Source organism: Perca flavescens, chromosome 11 (assembly GCF_004354835.1).
Source record: "Perca flavescens isolate YP-PL-M2 chromosome 11, PFLA_1.0, whole genome shotgun sequence".
In the NCBI taxonomy this organism is placed as follows: Eukaryota; Metazoa; Chordata; class Actinopteri; order Perciformes; family Percidae; genus Perca; species Perca flavescens.
The window spans coordinates 12,032,268-12,053,585 of record NC_041341.1 but is presented as its reverse complement, the minus strand read 5'-3'; the positions used below and the strand labels follow the sequence as shown (position 1 = coordinate 12,053,585).

The window sequence follows — 21,318 nt, the reverse complement described above, 5'->3', positions numbered from 1 at the left end:
ACTTTTGTGGGATTTCGTTGAGCCACTATTACTGTAAGCGTCTGTTGAATGTAACTGTTGTTACAGCGTTTTTCCAATAGAGGGAGACATATTCCGTTGCTACTGTATGTCCCCCATAAGAAATGTGAGCCACCAGTGGCAACATCTGCATTTGTACTCCATAACAACGTATGTGGTAAAAAGTTGAAAATGATTCACAGAGCCTGATTGGTAATCTTTTTGGTACATTTATTTACCAAGATCACCACTTTATCTTGAGGAAATCACTGCATGATCTAATATGTCAACATTAGCATTGCAAAGAATACATGTATCCAGTTAATGAAGCATATTTCTCCAAATTATTTCCTGGAAGAATTGTTTTTTTGTTTTTGCAAATAGACTGATGTATTATTATCTTGTGCTAATAATGCTGAATAGATTAACCTGGAAAAGACTTCAGCTTCAATGAACAAAATCACAGAAGCAAAAACGTTGTCTCTATGATGCCAAAAAAAGCTGCATGCATCACGGAGTGATGCGGGTCGTGGCCGCTGGGAGGAGACGTCAGGCAGGTATAGATGGAAACATGAACTCTGTTATAACTCTCTGACACACATGCAGCAAGCAACTAAATTTATGAAATATTCCGACTTTCTCAGCTTCTCATTCAGCCGGCAGCTTCAGTCACCAGGACGGAATCGATGCCACGTAGCCTAAAGTAGTAAGTAAGTTGACTTTCCTGTCATTCCTCTTTCCTTTTCTTTTCTTTTTAAATCGATTCGCGACACATTTTATATTTCAGACGTGAGGAACCTACATTTAATGCCACGGAAGAATATAAAAACGCCACTTTGTTTTGCAGGGATACTTAATAGGAGGTAAAAACCATGATAAAGTAAAAATGATGAAGTAAACTGTAGTCAAACAACTTGAGTTCTTGCAGGAATATTAACGCCAAAGATTTTAAAACCCCCACAAAATTATATTGTAGTGAAACCACACGAGCTAACTACAATTAGGTTAAATCAGTTCATTGTCTATTTAATATGGATCACTTTTACTATTCAGGCCTCTGAACGAGCAGAAGCCAAAAAAATAACTTAGAAGTCAACAAAATGTGTCATTAACTGCAGTAAAGTCAGTATAAATACCACAGCCGCTGAAAGATACGATATATGCCTATATATACGTTACGACTATTGTGGTTCTGCTGATATGCAAGATCAATTTAAAATTTTAAGAACCTTTTTTTTTATCTTTATGCAATTATTTAAAATGTGACTTAATTTAGTTCAATCAAACGAGTTCGGTTTGCTGTCCTCTATTCTACACGCACGCACGCACACACACACACACACACACACACACACACACACACACACACACACACACACACACACACACACACACACACACACACTCTTGTTCCTTGTTCTTATATTGAAAGTAGGTGGATGTCCTGACTGTTGAAACAGAGCAAAATATTTGGCTTTTTGACAGCTACATGTCCTAATGTCATAGCTGACTGGTTTGTCACTCAACACAGCTGACTGAAACACCACACTCAGGGGGGTGACAGCTGTGATGATAAAACAGAAAAGATGATCTGTGACATCATTCAGTCATGTTTTTTCTTAGTTTTTTTCCCCTTAAAGCAACAAGTTATTTGTACTTCATGTCATGTCAGAGTGTACAGTACACATAGTCCAAGGTTTTTGCATCGCTGTGGTCTCCACACCTAGGTATTTTGTTATTTATGAATCATTGCTGCAACACTACAGCACTAAGAAAGTTTTATACTGAGATATTGGAATATTTATTTATTATATGAAGATTTGATGTCCTTTTGAGCAAAATGTCCATCTCTCAACATTTTAAGGCTAAAAAACAACCTTAGTTTTACTGTTGAATACTTGTACTTATAGTTGAGCATTTTTATATTGTGTTAGTGGTACTATTACAGTTTTTTTCGATTGCTAAACGACAGTGGGCACAACTGGAGTCACATGTGCAAAACTCAAACTACAGTCTGCACAGCAGCAGTTCATGTGGACCAAACTCTAGTTTGTTTTTCATTGCTTGAACACAGTTTTCAAAACTCTACACACTTATCCCATGACTTTAACCACAACGTGCACAACACTGTAGATTTACAGCACTTTGTTCAAATGCTAACACACTGCTGTCAAAACTGTTAACCACACATTCAAAACAGAATAGATTTCAGTCTGCTGCCTATCAAACACTGCTGATTGCAATTTTAGCTGAAAGCCTAAGTAGGTGTCTTATTTTAGACTAGTTAGTGAACATATATGGTATTTATATAGAGAAAGCTCAGAAAGTCTTTTTTTGTATACAAACACCAAATAAGAATGAAACAATTATACACTGTACCGTTTGAGAGAAACAGGTAAAAGAGCAAAGATACCAATATGTCCAGGTAAGATGTCTGAGGTTATGTACACAGCTATAAAACAAAGTGAAAAACACTATATCGTTACAATAGTAAAACTGCATTCTTACTGTTTTTCAGAAAGTAATGGAGGTGAAAGCAATAGAAACACCACATTCATTAGTATTTAGAGATGATGCAGACATCCCATGTGATGAAGAAAACCTGCCACATGATGCTGGAGCGAGGCAGGATTAGTCACAATATTCGTTGGTACTGTTATGTACCTTTTAGTTTTTTCCCCCCAGTAATTCCATAAATTACTAGAGACTAAATACTTTATTGAAGAAAACGGCTGATTTTCATTCCTTCTTGTTTACCTAATGTAAAAATTGGCATACTATACAATCTATATTTTTTCCTTAAATAAACTGTTAAGTATTGTCAAGTCACTCAAATTGTTCAAACTGTAAAGATGAGAAAGTTTGTAATTTGTGTATTGGTGTTTGATGCTAGTGTTTTTCCCCTCAGTGTGTTCTGAGTGACGGTGTGTGTTATATCAGTGAGGCCTGTGCATATTGTTTGAGACGTGTGTTAAGAGTTGCTTTGAATGAGTTTTGCAGGTGATGTGAACTGTTTAGCTCAGATGACTGTTGGTAGTGCAGACTGTAGTTTGAGTTTTGCACATGTGACTCCAGTTGTGCCCACTCTCGTATAGCAATCGAAAAAAACTGTAATAACGTGAAAGATCTGATTAGTCTGAAATAGCCTCTTCACAGTATTTGACCAAACCAGCAGTAAAAAGTGTGAGTCCAACAATATAACATTCTTTATTTCCTGCACTTTTCTCATCGACAGTTGGTCAAAATGCTGTTAAAATCTGAGAGTAAGGGCTGATGTGTCTTTCAGATGTTGGTCTGTGTTGTGCATTTGCATCCATGCATGCTCTGCATGTCCTCATGTGCCCTTTTACCTTGTTTGCCTGCTGCAGCGAGCTCTAGACATGACTGTGGACTGCTGGGCGGGGCATGTGTGTGTCTCTGAGTGTGTGTAAATGTCCATGTGTCAGCAGGAGCAGGACAGCGGCACGCTCCCATTGAAAAGGAATGGGGGGATGTGGGGCTGGATGACGTTTGGCCCGGCAGCTGGGAGCTGCTCCGTTCTTTTGTTCCTCTTTGACCCCGCTGACCCGGCACTCGCCCCAGTGTCACACACACACACACACAAACACCTGCATGCGGCCAGACACATGGTCGCACTTATGCACACACACAAGCAGGCAGCAGTATATATGGAAATGTGCAAATTTTCTAATACACACCACAGACACACACACTGCAGTGTTCAGGCCTGGCCCTGTGGGGACAATCTATCATGACTTAATCAGGGAGCTGTGTGTGTGTGTGTGTGTGTGTGTGTGTGTGTGTGTGTGTGTGTGTGTGTGTGTGTGTGTGTGTGTGTGTGTGTGTGTGTGTGTGTGTGTGTGCATGCGTGTTTGTGTGTGTGTGTGTGTGTGTGACTCGCTGTACGTACTCTATGAAAGATATTTGATCGTCTTTGGAGCTGTAAAGGTGTAATTCCATGACGTTTCCCTTACTTTCCATAATCACGTTAAAGCACCTCCGTGACTAAACAGTGCTTCCCCTTGATAGTTTTTCATTGTCGAAAAATTCCCAGATTTTCCTTACCTTGCATGACAGCTGGATTAGTACCATATCATGAGATCCCGCAAGAATTGCGAAAATCCATTTCGTCAGGCTTCAAGTAATGCGTTTGTTTCCGAACAGCAGCGGACCGAACCAGTCAGAGTGTAATGAGGAACTGCTGGCAGCTATGGGCGGGGTCTAGGTGTGTGATGGCCACGACTGTTTTTTTCAAAACAACAATGGCATACGTGAAAGACAGATGGTTTATCCAATCACCTGCCAGGTATTTTTTTGAAGTAGCCTGCTATTTTTCCAAACAGTTTCCAATGACGGTTTCTCTGATGGTTCTGTGTTAACAAACCATTTGGCATGTCAGGTTAAGATTTCCCCTGACTCACTGGGAAAATTTCCTGATGTTCTCTTTCTGGAATAAACCTCTCAAAATCACATTGGGCTCCATGAAGCCCAGAAACTTCAGGAAGTCTGGAACATTACAGAGTTTTTAACCAAAAATACAGTTTTCTAAACACATTTTTCATCATTTCCATAGTTAATCCTCCTCCATTCTTTCAAAGTATAGACTGAATGGATTATCAAATGTGAAGTTACGCAGCTTTTTCTGTATTATATGATTACAAATTGAATATCTTTGGGTTTTAGACTGTTAGTCGATGAAAATATGCCATAGTTGCTGTTCCTCTTTGAAAACTACAATTCCAAAGATGCTGACCGGTTGCCGCGGAGGTTTTATTGGCCTGAGTTATGTGGTAAATCTCAGCAATGTGACTTGCTTTGTGTGGCCGCTAAATCACTCCATCTCCATTACACCAAACACGAGCCTGTGTGAACAGCAGGTGGTGTGCGCGTGAGTGTGTGTATGTGTGTGTGCGCACATGTTTTCATGCTGCCTCCTTGCCTCCTTAAGTGACCCAGAGGGCACTAGGCCTAAGGCCAAGCTTTTGTGTCTTCAAAGTCCTTGGTGACCCTGTCCCATCCCCCTCTACACACACACACACACACACACACACACACACACACACACACACACACACACACACACACACACACACACACACTGGTCTGGTTTGTTTGGCTACCCTCTCCATAGGTAGGAGCATGTGTGGGGGCTGTTAGTATAGCATTATGCCTGTTAAGTGTGCGTGTGTGTGGATGATACCAGCTGGACTACCTCTTCCTCTCCCTGTATCTACATCTCAGGCCTTTTTAAGGGGCTGGAGTAATCCCTGCTGCCTGGATCAGTGCTTACCCAGTGGGCTGAAGACAGAGCTGCTGCAGCCTCTGCTCCTGCTGTTTCTTTACTGGCACACATTCATCCATCCCTCTGCCTGGATTATCTTCACATGTTCTCTTTCTTCTGTCCTTTCTCTTTTTTTTTCTCATCACCCACGTCAATGTGAAAAAGAGTTACACCTAACCCTGACTGTGATCAAGCATGTTAGAATTATTTTCTGGAGAGGATTGTTTTAGGGATTAGAGGATAACAGACTCCATTGCTAATTTTGTTCATGTTCACAAATCAATTATCAAATGTTCATAAAATCCACAAGAATGTGCTAATAGCCTAATAACTTGTGTGGTTGCATTCAGACTAGAGGCGGTGTTATTCACATTTTGTGCACATTGCCTCAGCAAGATGGCCCTGTGTTTGAGTCCATGAATTGGCCAAAGACTTTCTGTGTGGATTATCCTCTTTGTCCTCCGGTATCCTCCCATTCCAAAGACTCAAAGATTTTAAATGTATTGATTTATCAGCAAGTTAATAATTCAGTGTGTTGTACATTATACATAAAATTAACACGTTTTCTCCAAAAACAAGTCAAACTTGAATATTCAGTATTACTGTAATATGAATTTCAGGACTGTATGCATCCATTTTAGATTAAATAATTATGTCTGGACTTAAATAATATAAGATCAAAATTTAATCAAAGTGGGATTGTGCCCTATGGTGTGTTAACACAGCAATACACTGGAAAATGAATGCAAAGGATAATTTCCCTGCAGAATTAATTTATTTAAGTAAGTAAGTAAGTAAAGTTTATTTGTATAGCACCTTTCACAGATAAAAATCACAAAGTGCTTCACAATAAAATGCACTACAACACAAGAAGTCACAATACAAGCACATTGAAATACAAATAGAAAACATAACAAACAACCATAAAAATCTTTTTAAAAAATTTAATAAAGGTACAATTCAAAGTGTGATCATTGTGAATTAGGTGGCGTGCAAACATAAGAAAAGCTTATTAAAAAAACATAGATCCATTTTTGATAATATTTTAATAACAAAAACAAACAAAAAGAGTTGGCTCAGAACTGCAATAACAGACTTTTACTTTCATGTCAGATTTGGTGGCACTTCCATATGTTTCCTCTTTTGTTTGAGGTAGAATAGCCACACAGGTCAAACAGAACTCCTCAGATTTATCTTGGGTAAACAGCAGCAGCACTGTGCTGCACTGCGTTCGAGAGGCTTGGTAAGGTGCAGCCAGGCGGCGGGGAGCAGGACACCTGTTCTTCCTGCGACTAAAAGCAGATGGTCCACATGGCTCCTGCTCCCCGAGGGGAAAACCTGTCAGCTGAGCCCCAATTAAAGAGTCACTGCAAGTCAAAGAGGAGCACAAGTGGGGGTTGTAGATAGAGAGTAGAGAAGAAAATCAGTCTAATTATAAAATTACTATAAATGAACTAACTTGTAATTATAATACAGATACTGTTTGATTTGTTAATATCCTAGGCCTCTTTTTTTCTTTAATTTTGCAGTGACTTAGTGCCCACCACACACTGGAATGACTCTGATGACAAACTGTAGATTTAAGAAAAATTATGAAACTACTTGCTGAAGCCAATCTCTGTCAAGCAGTTTATATTCCCAGGTAAAAATTAGTTTTCATGGTATTTGTTTAATTTTTTTTTTCTTCGTCTTCTTTTCTTTTTGTAAATTGTAAAAGCTTGTGGGCTTACTTGTTTGAGAAATGCGGATTTTAATGAAGTTAGCATAATGATCTAATATGCATGTTAACTAAAATGTCAAAATAAAAGCTATATTTGCCCCTATAATACCTTGTGAAAATATGAACTTAGAAAAACTTTGCAAGAGTAAAAGCCTTTAAGTGTAACTGAGCTTAATAATGTAACTGACTGTTAAATCATGTAACGATGTCCAAATTATTTAGTATCTTTCTATTATTACCTAAGCAAGCAATTATTGCGTAGGTGTTTATTCATGAAGTAATTTATGTAAAATACAATGCACTAATAAAGCATAATGTCTGACGTGATATATATGTTTGTGTTTGTGATGTTGTTTTGTTATGCAGGTGAAACATTATAACCTTATGATTAACAGTTTTAACATATCACCGCTTGCTGACTCACACTGGCTTTGATCTGTCGGCTTCGGTCTGATTTTGAGTACATAGAAACTATACAAGAGTCTTTGGAGACAAAATTACATGCAAAAGTAACAGTGGTATGATTAATAGCAGCAGAATCAACACGTCTAAACAGTGTACACCAATATATGATTAATTGGTACTCTGTGTCTAGTGTCTTTTAATAGAATATAATGCAATAGTCAATGTAAACATTAACATAATATAGTATAATATGGTACATTATGATATAGTTAAGAACATGAGACATAGTATAAGGTGAAGTGTAGTAATATAGTATTGCATAACATAATGTATAGTACAACAATATAACATAGTATACAATACAATATTATACTTTTTTATTTGAACTTAGTGTAACTGTTTACACAGTTTTCCACTCATACATAAGAATAATTTGGCGGAACAATTCAGCATTTTAAATAAAAATAAATCAGGCCACGTGATGTAGTTGAGGCCAAATAGACACAAGGTAAATTTGCATATACAATACCAATAACATTTATTGTAATAACTTTAAATGAGTGCTCAACCCTGATGAAATAAATGTTACTTAAATGGGAAATGTGCCCATCAGATTTGCATGTTCTGGGTTCAGGGAACGTTTACTGAGCATGCTAAGGACTGCATCACGCTTCTTTAGAATGTCTGCCAGGCTGGCAACAAGCCATTGGGGCCGGTTGCCAAAGTTAACAGAATCAACTGGTGTTGCCGTTCCCATATTTGAGTAATAAAACAGACACTAAAAGCAGTTAAACACATTTAACAGGATACAAACACACCACACTTACCACACGTGCTCAAACACACACACACACACACACACACACACACACACACACACACACACACACACACACACAAAAGAAATGGGACATGCGGTGCCAGAGAGGCTGTACAGGTTACATACTTAAGGTTAATACATGTATTCCCTTGCTCTGAAATAGATAGATAGAATACCATCTCCTCTTCCGTAAAGTAATGCTACATGATTTACTTAATTTTGACTTATTTGGTCATTTACAATACTGCAATATTGGCTGCACAATGATTCAATTTCTGCTTGACAGGTTGGCAATGTTGGGAGAAAACAATGAACCTCCTCCTTTAAGAAGGTAAAATGGCCTGGTAACTGGAACTGTTTAAGTCCAGCCTGACAGGCAGCCAGTCTTTGTTTCCGCCATCCTCTGAGCCTACAAGTAATACCCCTCCTCACAATCTGAGGCCTTTGAAAATATGCAGCAATTTTGTCAGGGCTGTGTCCAAACAATAGAGCTCTACTCTTGCTTTTTTCCCTTCCTTTTCTCTCTTTTCCTTCTCTTTTCATTGTCTGCATCTTGTTAGTTTGAAGACTTTTTTCCTTCACAGCTTCCTTCCCCACCTGCTAACTTTCCATCAGACATATACATACGCAGGCACGCACGCATGCACACACACATAAACACAAACACACACACAAGCGCTTACATTCCAAACACCCGTTATGAGAGCACACACTACTTTTAACATAATTCGCCTCATTGTCTGAGTCAAACCAATCCCCCACCGATGAAACAAAGAGGTCGAAGTCGGCAGCCGTCCCCAGTGAGCCAGGTGTTCCGCAGGGCTCAATTCTGGGTCCTGTTGTTTTTTTTCACTCGCTCTTTCTCCTCATGTATCTGTATTTGTGTGTGTGTGTGTGTGTGTGTGTGTGTGTGTGTGTGTGTGCGGTGTGCATGTGTGTGTGTGTGTAATGGCACTGAGCATGGTGAGTGTGTGTGCAGCTGCCTGCCGAGGGCCCTCCTTTGTGTCCCCCTCCCCACCATTGTCAACTCACGCCTTCTCGTCCATTCATGGCTCAAGCCAGCGAATGGGCTGGTGTGTTGTGTGTGTGTGTTTGTTGTCTGTGATGTTTTGGGTAAAGGAGGGGGGGGGGGGTGGAGATATCCTATCTTATGTTATTGTCCCTTTCTATTGGTGGAGTGGTGGGTGATGTACAGAATAAGCTTTGGGGAAGACAGGTTGTGGTCAGATTTCTGCGTTGGTATTGGTCAGGAGGCAGAACCAGTGTGAGGAGGAGGATCGTAGATGCTTTCCACTCCATCTGTTGTCAGTCACACTGCTCAACCTGCAGCCTCAGGAAACTGCACTCTGCTGCTCAACCAAAAAGAAGAGTTTGAAAGTTGATCTCTTAGGATTGCTGCTAAACTCAACCAGGAAACTAATTTTGCTCAGCCCCAATTGGATTGACAGCTTTACATTCTCCAACTCTTTAGATACTAGATACTGGATACTGGAGATTGGATACTGAGATTTGACTTGATTTTTGAGGGATTTTGTCATACATCTGGGCTTACTTTAAAAGCACCATTATTGGGAACTCCCCCCTGAAGTTTTTCTGACTTATGCTTTGTTGTTGGAATGACCAAAGGCAGCATTCCAGGAGAGAAATTGTAGGAGTTCTTGCCTTTTCTCTGTTTTGCTGCCTTGCTGTTTCTCTTGGAGCTGCGTGGTAAGTGTTTCCCTTTTGTTCTTCTTGTGCTTTGCCCTGGGTTAGCCTCAGTTTTGCATGGTAAAGAATATTAAGAACACTGTTATCGTGCTTTGTCATGGGTCACTAAAAAATGCTCATATGTGGTGTAATGCTGCACTTAGAGAGTTAGCTAGACAAAGAAACTCTAAGTTCCAAAGTTGTTGTCATGATTGTGTTATTTTGTATCTAGCTCAAATCTGTTTTACATGTTGAAAGTGGCAAATATTCTTGTTAACAAAACACTCAAACGGTTGAATTTATAGACAGACAATGCCCAATTAAAGAATAGTTTGTTTTAGCCGCGCTAGTAGCAGATAGCAATGTCCATCTGTCCACCACTTCCAGAATGAAATGTCTCAAATCAACTATTGGATGTGTTAAAAAAATTGTGGAAAAAAATGTAGTTCATAGGAATGTTTTGCTCACTTTGGAAGGTTTTAGTGTAGATGTACAGTATGAAGTTTGTTCGCAAGTGAAATTAAGACAAGCTTTGTGTGGTTTTCAACCAGGGCATTTTGGGGGATTCCTTGGGGTTCTCCCACAGCATGATGAATAGTTTAATTTCATTCCAATTTTAATTTATTTAATCCAAAATTAATAAGAAAATGTTGTATTGATGAGAGTGGAACCAGATATGAGTGATTGTAGATCCCCACGTGACATGGTGCTCCTGGGTTCGGTTAGCAACAGAGAGGCAGAACAGACATAACCGACTGAGAGTCTGCACAACTCTGAGGTTAAAGTAAGTGCTACCCACAACCCCTATCCAAAAAGGTTACATGACAGACAGTGGTGATATGTATCACTGAGGATGAATCTGGACACCACCAGTTGCAGAGGCAGGACGGGAGGGTGGAGGATGCTTTCAGGGAGGTCTCCTGTGACTTCAGCAGGCATCTGTTGCCCCCGCTGCCGATATTTACCCCCCACCCCCACCCTCTACACCCCCTTTGTCCCCCTCCCAGCCAGTCGCTGGTGTGGCAGACTGGCTCAGTGCCGGGCTCAGCCGGCAAATGATAGCCATGCGGGAGCCCTGAGGGACTGGTCAGGGTCTGGACTCAGGGGAGCTCATCCCTCCGTACACCCCCAAGGGTCCTAACCCCGGATCATGACACATACAGAGATACTCACAGTGCAGAAGTAGTGCAGGCAGGCTGGGTCACTGAGGTGGAGGCTGCAGCATCTGCTCACTATGGAAAGACTCAGGCCCCCCTCCCACTTAACCCATCCAGAAATTATTTTGTAGAGGAGTTATTCTTTCTGTATAATATGTTCATACAGATTTGGATTTGAAACCACAAAAAGTCACTAAATTGAATTTTTACTTAGAAGTTTCCCAATTGAGAAATATTTCTCAATGTCTGAAGTAACAACAAAAGAAACTGAAATACTCTTTATTAGCTTCCTACATTATTGTGGTGCACGTATTATTTTTGTCTTCTTCAAAATGTAAAGACAAATTGATCACGTTGAGTCTGGAAAAGCTTATAAAACATTTCATAATTAATATTTTATCAGCTAAGCATCAAATTTGGCACAATAGTGGCTTGTAGACTATTGTAGTTCATTAATTGTTGATTTAAGACATTGTTAGAATTCTTTTTTTTGTTGCTCTAGACTTATCCTGGACATTTTGCAATATTCTGCAGCAGCCGCTATATTCATAGTGTTATTTGCTGCCAAAAGATTATTGATAAACGCAAGACTACATTACAATAACACAGACTACATTACTATAGTGATGATGGTTTAGCATTAAAAGGCAAAAGATATTTGTATTATACAAAGTATTACATACATGTATTACATATTTATTCTATTTTTTCTAAAAACTCACAGTCACAGTGGGACACTAAAAGCCATACTGACTGAATGATTTACACTTGCTGTGTCACTTTCATATTTCTGCTGACTCCTCAAAGATTCCGTCTGGCGACCTGTGACCGAGGCTGGTGTGACTGCTGCATCACCAGGCATCATGTTTATGTGTGTGTGTGTTGGTGGGGGTGAACGGGTTTAAAATGCCCCAGCCTCCGTCTGTGCACACTGCTCGGGCCTGGAGAACAATACTCCCGTCACAAGAGGACAGATTGGGAGGCAGCTGCATTGTTGAATGACGGCAAGCCAGACACACTTCTTACCCCCCCCACCCCCTCACACACACAAAAACACACTCTCACTCTTTCCTTTTGTGCTTCTTTTGTTGTTGCGGACTAAATTATTCCAGCTCTTTTGTGGCATTCAGGGTGACAAACAGTGCTGCGGCAGCTTAGACATCGGGGTCGGGACATTAAGAGGCCCCTGCTTTCCGGTACTTTAGCCTGAGATCCAAGAGGCTCCTCATTACAACTGTCGCTATATAAATATAATATAACCACACAAACACATTCATACAAAGTCTGAAATGAACTCTTCTTAATTAGTTTGCAGATGCTGGCTGATAAAGAATAACCTTTTGGGGCTTAAATAAAATATGTGATGGCCTTTACTTTTAAAGCCATTTCCTGTTCAGGTGCCATGTTATTCTTAATTTAAAGCAAGACTATGTCACTTTTGAAACAAAGAGTAACACAAGCTTGCTCTTACAAATGAAATGCTGAAATCCTTTGTCATAAACAAATTGGAAAAAATTGGAAATTTCACTTCATCCACTTTATAGTCTCGCATTGCCAGACCTTCCGCCAGACAGTGCTGCGGAGGAGGGTCTGGCTAGTCCACACAGCATTCTGGGATGGGAGAAAAACCTGCTCTGGTTTATTGGCATTTCTTTAAACCAATCACAATTGTCTTGGACGGCGCTAAGCACCGGGAAAAGCTGCGGCGCCTCTGCAAAATAGCCTCGGGAAGGGAACTAGTTTTGGTGGAACATGTATACGTTCAAACGTTGTTTTAGTTGTGCGAGAGAAAACTCAGATTGTCAGATAGTCTAGCTAGCTGTCTGGATTTACCCTGCAGAGATCTGAGGAACAGGTAACCATAGTCCTCATAAATCCACCGGAGTTTAAAATACCAACACAAAGAAAGCGGAAGGTAACATCCGGCTGAAAAGAGTTAAGTCTGGCAGAATTTCCGACGGCAACAGAGCAATCCCGGAAGTGGAATGTCATTGATATAGACCATCCACTTTATAACTGTTTTTACCAGACGACAAGTTTACTGTTTCCTGCTTTTGGTCCTTGTTCCCCTTGTTCTGACTCTGGTCAGCTAATGACGATGTCTTCAAAGCAACTGTCTCAAGAGAATCATGTAAAACTTGGTGCACCATTATTCCACAGTTTGTGAGCACAGTGTCTGCTGTTCAGCAAAGTTACATAGTCTTACTATATTTTCTTCTGTTTCACATATATGTTGCGCAGTCTTAGTTTTGTCTTAGTTTATGTCTTTTCGGAGGCTTCGCACTGCTGTGTCAGATTAAAGTTAAGTTTCAGCTAACGTCAGGGTGGTTTACTGTCCAAACAACTGTGAAACCAAATCTGAGATGCTTCCACTTAGTCCAAAGCATGATAATAGACAATCAAAAGCGTTTTTTGTTTGAAAAGGACCTTAAATGCTTTCATTGACTGCAGCATTTTAGTAGTCATCAACTACTCTCACAAAGTAGACGAGTAGCCGACTAATCACGGGAGATATATATCATAGCTCTTTTCAGCCGATAACTGATCAGTTTTTGTCAAAAAGGTCTCAAATACAACCAGTAAAGGGTTAACTAATGTAGGCAGGACCCACCTGGAGGTAGGTGAAACAGCAGAGTCCTCGATTGGCTCTGAGAGGCTGTTCACAAATGAGCTGCGATCTGATTGGACTAAACCAGACTAATGCAGGCACGTCTGAACTGGACATAACTGTCTCTTTCTTGCAAGGATAGCGGGCGTCGTCTTTCTCTAAATACCTTAAATTCTGTTTATTTAACATGACATGACAGAAAATAATTCTTCAAACAAATCTATCTTCAACAGCAACCACCTTTTTTTTTTGCCTACTTTGTTCACTCTGTTGGCGCTTCTCCTCACTAACGTTGGCACACTGTTGATAGTAGCATTGGGACGTACAGCCACGTTTCTTTCTACTTTAGGATCCCACACTGTACAGTGTTAAAGTCACACATGACAACTAGGATTATTGACCATTGACCACTGTCAACAAGACCTACCCACAGCGCCGCCAGCTGCATATCTGCTGCAGAAGCATTGCCACTGCTTTATTACAGCACCGTGCTAAAACCACAAATAAACGATTAGTCTACAATTCTGTGACTATTCTGTTGACTATTCTGTGAAACCCCTAGCCTGCAGTTACAAAGCTTTTCACAGACCTGGGAGCAGTTTGATGCTTTGGAAGTACCCTTGATGGGTATTTCCACAGATAAACAACCCAACACACAAATACACTGACCCTGGTTTTTGTTTGTGGTTTGAACGAGTGTTAAAAGCATTAAATCCAGTTATCAATTCACTGGTCTTTGACTTTCAATTCCTTTGTGCACTAAAAAGACAAGTAGAGGCAACTAGAAGAATGACCTTACCCATTATTTAATTTTTTTTTTATAATCTGCAACACAATAAACAAAAGCCCTGAAGCTGTAGTGAGGGCATATGATGCACTGAGCAAACAAGACTGAACTAGATCAAGGATAAACGTTTAAGGAAGCTTAAAGTAAGCCTCTGTTAAGCATAGTTGCTATGTATTTATGTAGGGGTTATGTGTGTGCTTGTTCTAATGTATGGGTGTGTTTGTGAGATGTGGGAGAAAATGAACATGTTTATTTAAAGAGGTCACTAAGCAATGTCCTACCACACCAGATCCCTCTTTGTTTTATCCAATCCGTGGACCCTCACAGGGCCAGTGGGCAACACTTCTGTAAAGAAAGAGAGGCTGTAATGACCGTTATTGCTCTCATAACTAAAACTGAAAGGCTCATAATTCCTGCCTGGACTTCAGTGTGAGGTGTTCATTGCTAGGTGCTCATGTTATAAAGAATCTGATTCAATTTCATGAACATCACTTTGTGTTTAATTTCAAGAACGTGAATTTGTAAGGTACCACTTTAAAAAAAAAACTAGTTGTAATTACACAAAATGCATTGATGGTCTTTTAATAGAGTTTTAAAGGAACATACCAGTTTTTTTGCACATTTAAGACTGTTATAACAAGTCATGTCGGCAATGGTCTGATCGATCTTTCTGCACTTGTAACACTCGTACTTGTAACACAACACACAACCCAGCAGAAATCCCATATGTATATATGCATATATATATGTATATATATGTAACACTTAAAGTAACAGGCTCACTATGTAGTGCTGTTGTAAATGGGAAAATATCCTGTCTTCTAATATAATATGACGGACACTTTTTCAGACGTAATTTTCGCAAAAAACATTATCTCATCATTTAGTCAAATGTAGTATTTTCTTGCCTGTAGATAGCACATATCTGCAGGTCAAAAAACTCCCACTGCTGTTGCTTTTGTTGCCGTTACGTGGTGCAGGTTGGACAGGAACAGCAGCTTGTGCTGAGGCTTTGGAAATGTCGGCTGTTTCAGGTGGTTTGCATCAGTGACGGTGTATTTCCTTGTGTTCTTTTTTTTTTTTGGTGAATGAACTTTTGTTAAAGTTACTTATTGCATATTAATAGGAAGGGATTGCTTCGACAATATGTCCAAACTGGAGACTGTTTCATCTTTAAATGGCCACTTTGAAATATGAAATTGAACTTTGTTGGTTACAACAATTATAATGGTCACCTGCTCTTTTAAAGAATAACTACATCCTCAAATGTTGCTATATCCTTTCCTTCAACCACATTTAAGTATTGTTTTGATTTATTTGTGACGAGTAATAATTATTCTTATTTGGATATTTGTAACCAGAGAGTCTGCCTGTGGATCTCAAGTCAGTCAGACAAGCCACGGCACGTTATTGTGTTATTCTCACACAACTGTAATTAAAAATACAAAGCAATATATTGTTTAAAATAAAATACATGTGTATGTCAGTCAGAGTTCTGACATTTATTTAGTTTGTGTAAAGCACTTAAAATCATAAACTATCCATATTTACGAGATTTGGGAAAATATAATTGGCAGCAATTTCTGTTCCTTGGCTGAGCCTACATATCTGCAATATGATATATGATTCTTGGCAACAGTCTTCAGTAATTACATACATCAGTAATGGGGTTTGGCATCACTTGAACATGTTTCTTGGCTCAAGTGTCTGGTATTTTGCCTCTAGTCTAATTGATGTTTCTTTGACAACAAAGCTCCTCGCTGCTAAAATGCAAATCAGTAGAAGTGGGAGGGCAGGTAAGGGTGGTTACAGGTTAAAGGATCCTTCAAGCATTTACTTCTGTTAAAGGTTAGTATTTGCATCATCACGGTACTTTGCGTTTAAGACCTGTATTTTTAGTTTTTGTTTTTTTGGCTCAATTCTGCTGAGAAATCTTAATACGTAAAAGCTGTAGCTGGCAGACTTTTCATGGGAAGTGGTGCTCCTATGGACTATACTTATTTTCTGACACTGATGAAGACGGTGTCTCTAAGTTTTTGGTGAGCTTGCTGAGCTGGCAGGAAAAAAGCAGAGTAAAGCGACCTTTCAACTTGTTGAAGAGATTTCTTTCTTAAGAATGTGGCCAAACTGTATACTGAATGTTTTTACACCTGGCTGATATCTGATCACAATGTGAGCCAGATCACCTTCAGATCTTATAGAATCCTGATTGCAATACATCCTGCCTAAATTTACACATGGCATTAACAGACATTTCCTATATTCAGATAAGATATCCAGATGCAGATCACATGGTAATACGAAGTGTAAATGCAGTTGACTCATTCCTGCATACTCTTCATCACTTTTATGCAGTCCTTGCAGGAATTTAACGAGTCACTTCTTGTCTCTCCCTCAAGCTTCACTCCAAAGACCAGTCACTGAGCTGTTAACTACCAGCAGTAACAGTGGGGTCTGTCAGGTGCCCGTGAGCTCACGGAGGGTGTGGAGCTGGATGTATGAGACAGCTTCATGGGCGTAAAAAACCATCTGGAGGATGGGACAGGCCACATCCTCAGCCTGGGGCTGGATCTAGACTACCTCCATGTGGAAGGTGCTAAGCGGCAGGTCAGCCTGAGCACTGTGAGGGATCCTGGGAGTATAGGGGTCTTAAACGTCAAAGCTGGTAACGGCAGTAACAGTTTTGGTAGTAGTAGCACAAGTTTTAGTACTAATTCAATCTGTAGCAGCAGTAGTAGTTGCAGTAACTTTTCAGACAGTGACGATGAACGGCTCCAGAATGGGTCTGGTTCAGAATCTCAATACCCTCAGCAAGACCAGCCTCACCTACAGCACCAGGAGTCATCTTCAGTCTTTCAGACAGTCAGGCTGGACCTGGCACCAAACCGATGCCCTGGAGAACCCCCACAGCCAGAAACATCACCCCCCACTGACCCCCTCACAGACTACCGCGCCAAGGTGGAGTTTGCTCTCAAGCTTGGCTACTCTGAGGAGCTGGTGCTGCTGGTGCTGAGGAAACTGGGGCCAGACGCACTCATCAATGACATGCTGGGCGAGCTGGTCAAACTGGGAACCAAGACAGAGATGGAGCAACAAAGAGGTTTGACTGTCTCCCAGTCTCCCTCCTTCTCTTTGTCATCTGCTTTGGTCTGCTCCTCCTCCTCTTCTTCCTTATCCAACTCCTCTCCGGACTCCTGTCGGCTGCTGTGTCCGTCCCAGCTGCTGGAGGACAAAGAAAACCTTCGGCCCATTGTGGTGGATGGGAGCAATGTAGCCATGAGGTGAGGAAGATAACAACGGATAACCACATTTTACATGATGACTGCACTGATGCTTCACTCAGTGAAGAAAATCCCATGTCTTAGAGTAGGGGAATAGTGGCTATTCACTACAATGACTAATTTATGACAAAACAAGAATGCCTTCCTTTTTTTTTAATGGTCAAATCAACCAATGAACTACCAATATTTTTAAGAGTTTTAGATTTTGGTGGTAGTACAACTCTTTCGTTTGTGTTCACATCACTGATTGTCTTTAACGTGCCTTTCTGCTCTTGCAGTCATGGAAATAAGGAAGTGTTCTCCTGTCAAGGCATCCAGCTGGCCGTTGATTGGTTCTTGGAGCGAGGCCACCGTGACATCACTGTTTTTGTCCCTGCCTGGAGAAAAGAGCAATCACGACCTGATGCCCTCATCACAGGTAACAGCTAGTCAGCTACTATAGATTTAAAGTCTTCTGCTTCGGGATTGATTTCTTATCGTCATCAATACCAAATGGAAGATTTATCAACTTTCTTGTCCTTTCTTTATGTCCAACTGTATCCCGTCTCTTTCCTCAGACCAAGAGATCCTACGGCAACTAGAGAAAGAGAAGATCCTGGTCTTCACCCCATCTCGCCGCGTGCAGGGACGCCGTGTGGTTTGCTACGATGACCGATTCATTGTAAAACTGGCCTATGAGTCAGACGGCATCATTGTTTCCAACGACAACTACCGTGACCTAGCCAATGAGAAGCCAGAGTGGAAGAAATTCATTGATGAGCGTCTACTGATGTACTCCTTTGTAAACGACAAGTAAGCAACTCATACCAAAGGAGAACAAATTCTATTGGAGTGCAGAAAAGAGAAGAGTGCTAATACCTTTAGAAATTTCATTATGGAAAATCCTTTAGTTGCATTTTGCCTGCCACAAGTCACTAAAAGGAGATAATACTATAAAAATCTAACAGAAAGTAAGAAAACATAGAATCTGTTGTTGGAAAAGTCATAATAGACTAAAGACGGAGGCTTTGCTGCTACTCATTAGCCATTAAAATAAAAAGCCTGAACTTTAACTTTTGTCCAGTGTGTGTCCGAACCACTAAAGAACACTTGTAAAAGATAGCTGGTATCCCTCTAACTTTTACACAATGCATTTTTGCAGGGAAATTATCTGAGGATTTCCTATTTAATGACCTATTAACTGTATGTTTGTTTGGGGTTTAATGTATTGACTGTGTATTTAGGTTCATGCCACCAGATGACCCACTGGGACGCCACGGACCCAGTCTGGAGAACTTCCTGAGGAAGAGGCCTATTGTTCCTGAACACAGGAAGCAGCCATGTCCTTATGGTAAAAATATGCAGCAGTTATATGCACTTGGGTGTTTGTGCTGCAAATTGTATTTTTGCACCAATTAGCACCTTCACTTGGTTTTCTAGATACAGTCCTGTATTTTAGGAAATAAATAACAAAAAGAATGATCCTTAAGTATGTTATTCAACCTCTTTTGTTTTTATGCTAGAGAGGTTAACTTTGCTCTAGTGCAGTGCAATTAACAGAGATACAAAAGATGCAAATATTATCCTCTAACTAAGATGTTATAAACATTTTCATTCCAAATGAACAACCATTGACAAATGCTTCTCTTTTTTCATCATTTAGGGAAGAAGTGCACATATGGCCACAAGTGCAAGTTTTATCACCCTGAGAGGGGTAGCCAGCCCCAGCGTGCCGTGGCTGACGAGCTCCGTGCCAGTGCCAAAATGTCATCAGTAGCTTCTAGAGGCCTACTGGAAGATGCCCTGATGGTAAAGAGCCAAAGTTCTGGTCAACCAAAAGGAATGACTGAGGCCGAGCCAAGTCGGGGCACTCCAAAGAAACAGCCAAGCCCCAGCCTCCGGGGGTCCTTCACTGACCTCTTGGAGGACAAGCTTCGGATCAAGTCCAAAGTGGAAGGACGTAGGGGAAGCAACAGCAGCAGCAGCAGCAGTAGCTGTAGCAGTAGCTTTCTAGGGTATCCTGCTCCAGGGGGCGGGCCTTCATCAGGAAGCTTTGACCGATGGGAGGGAAGTGGTGGAGGCAGCTTGAGGGTTGCTGGAGCATCTGGACCAAGCCAGACTGAACCTTACCACAGATGTGAGTCTCCAGAGCTGGGCTACAGCTCACTGGTAAAGGCCTACTCTAGCCTCAGTCTGGTAGTGCCACAGAGTCCTGAGTGCTTCTTCCCAGCTGACCTGCGAGCTGGATCACGACTGTCAGACTGTAGCAGTGAAGGCAGTGCCAGCTCAGACTCTTTCTCCCCTGACCCTTTGTTAGACAATGGTTCCAAGTGCCACCATCACCACCACCATCCTCACCACCATCATCACTGCTCTGGCCAGAATGCCCACACTGTAAGCCGTGTTCCTCCTGGACTGGGCCAACATGCTCCTCATAGCTATCCTGTTCCTCAAGCACTACGGAGACAACATGTTTTTGGCTTGGAAGACCCCCCATCTTCTGTTACCTCTCATGTATCTCCACGTCCCTTCAAGTCCCCTTCACCCTACATCCCACCCCACCTTCGGCATCCATTGCTGAGCAGTTTCCCAGGGGAATTCCCAGCTTGTTCACCCCAAACATCCACTGCTCACTCTCAGAGCAATTTGATGGGCTCCCTTTGGCAGGAAAGTGGGCTCCAGCACCCCCAAGTGTACAAAGGGTCACCACTACATTCCCGAAGAAACCACTCGGGGCTAAACCAACAACCACAACATCAGATAAACTGGGACCCCCATTACCAGCAGCCCCCTAAGCCTTGCTATGATCCGTATGGCTTCCAGAGCCTTCCAGAAGTCCACAAGAAGGCTTGGCACTCTCCTTGGGGCAGGCCAGCCCATTTATCACCCCATGACCTTTCTGCATCCAGTCTTCCACCTCTCCCACAGCTGTCCCTTCCATCCATGACTACCCACAAAAGCCACCTGTCGTCAGTGCCCCAGCAACAGGAACCCCCTGTCTCGGGTCAATACCAGGACCTTAGAGAGAGGGTGTTTGTTAACTTGTGCCGCATCTTCCCTGCAGACTTGGTGAGGATGGTGATGACCAGGAACCCTCATGTGGTGGATGCTCAGGAGCTTGCAGCTGCGATTCTGATGGAGAAATCGCAGCACGGTTCTTGAATTAAGCCAGAAGGTGGAGTTACAGCCTCATCTCAACTGGGCTCACTTCTGCAGGTTGATTTTTTCTTATCATTTTAATTATTAAAGTCAGGTTGGACATACACAAACCAAAAGCACAAGATATGAAGCTCATTTAGCTATTAATGGACTGCTTAATTTTATAACAGGGAAGTTGTCTCATTATTTGTAATGGTATTTTTGTAAAGGGAAATTGCCATATTTTTCAATGAATTTGCTTGCTATTTGAGCACTTAAGATCAGGGAAAGTTGGGGTTCAATGTGCATTTTGTGAGCTATTTTGGGTTATGAGGATATACCTAAAGGTAGTGTGCTAAGGGAGGCTGTGTTTTAAGGGTGACAGTGTTGTTTATTTTAAATTAATTTATTTGTTATATTTTAAGTTATTTTGATGATTTTCTTTTAAATGATTCGGTT

The 21,318-nt window shown here is 41.1% G+C and overlaps 1 protein-coding gene across 1 annotated transcript; it reads left to right on the top strand.

Annotated features, from left to right (window-relative positions):
* The first annotated feature begins 528 nt into the window (after positions 1 to 528).
* On the top strand, positions 529 to 20,883 carry LOC114563622 (probable ribonuclease ZC3H12C). The gene is made up of 7 exons (XM_028590420.1): positions 529 to 554; positions 642 to 707; positions 16,861 to 17,742; positions 18,021 to 18,160; positions 18,300 to 18,534; positions 18,966 to 19,072; positions 19,385 to 20,883. The coding sequence occupies exons 3-7, from the start codon at positions 16,973 to 16,975 to the stop codon at positions 20,881 to 20,883; spliced, it is 2,751 nt and encodes a 916-aa protein (XP_028446221.1). The 5' UTR covers positions 529 to 554; positions 642 to 707; positions 16,861 to 16,972.
* The last annotated feature ends 435 nt before the right edge of the window (positions 20,884 to 21,318 follow it).

What these genes read in the sequence shown, in the direction of transcription:
- LOC114563622 (XM_028590420.1), top strand. Translation starts at nt 16,973, where the DNA reads ATGGGCGTAAAAAACCATCTGGAGGATGGGACAGGCCACATCCTCAGC. An exon ending in GGGAGCAATGTAGCCATGAG is followed by an intron (nt 17,743 to 18,020) that starts GTGAGGAAGATA and finishes CTGCTCTTGCAG; the next exon opens with TCATGGAAATAAGGAAGTGT. An exon ending in TACTCCTTTGTAAACGACAA is followed by an intron (nt 18,535 to 18,965) that starts GTAAGCAACTCA and finishes CTGTGTATTTAG; the next exon opens with GTTCATGCCACCAGATGACC.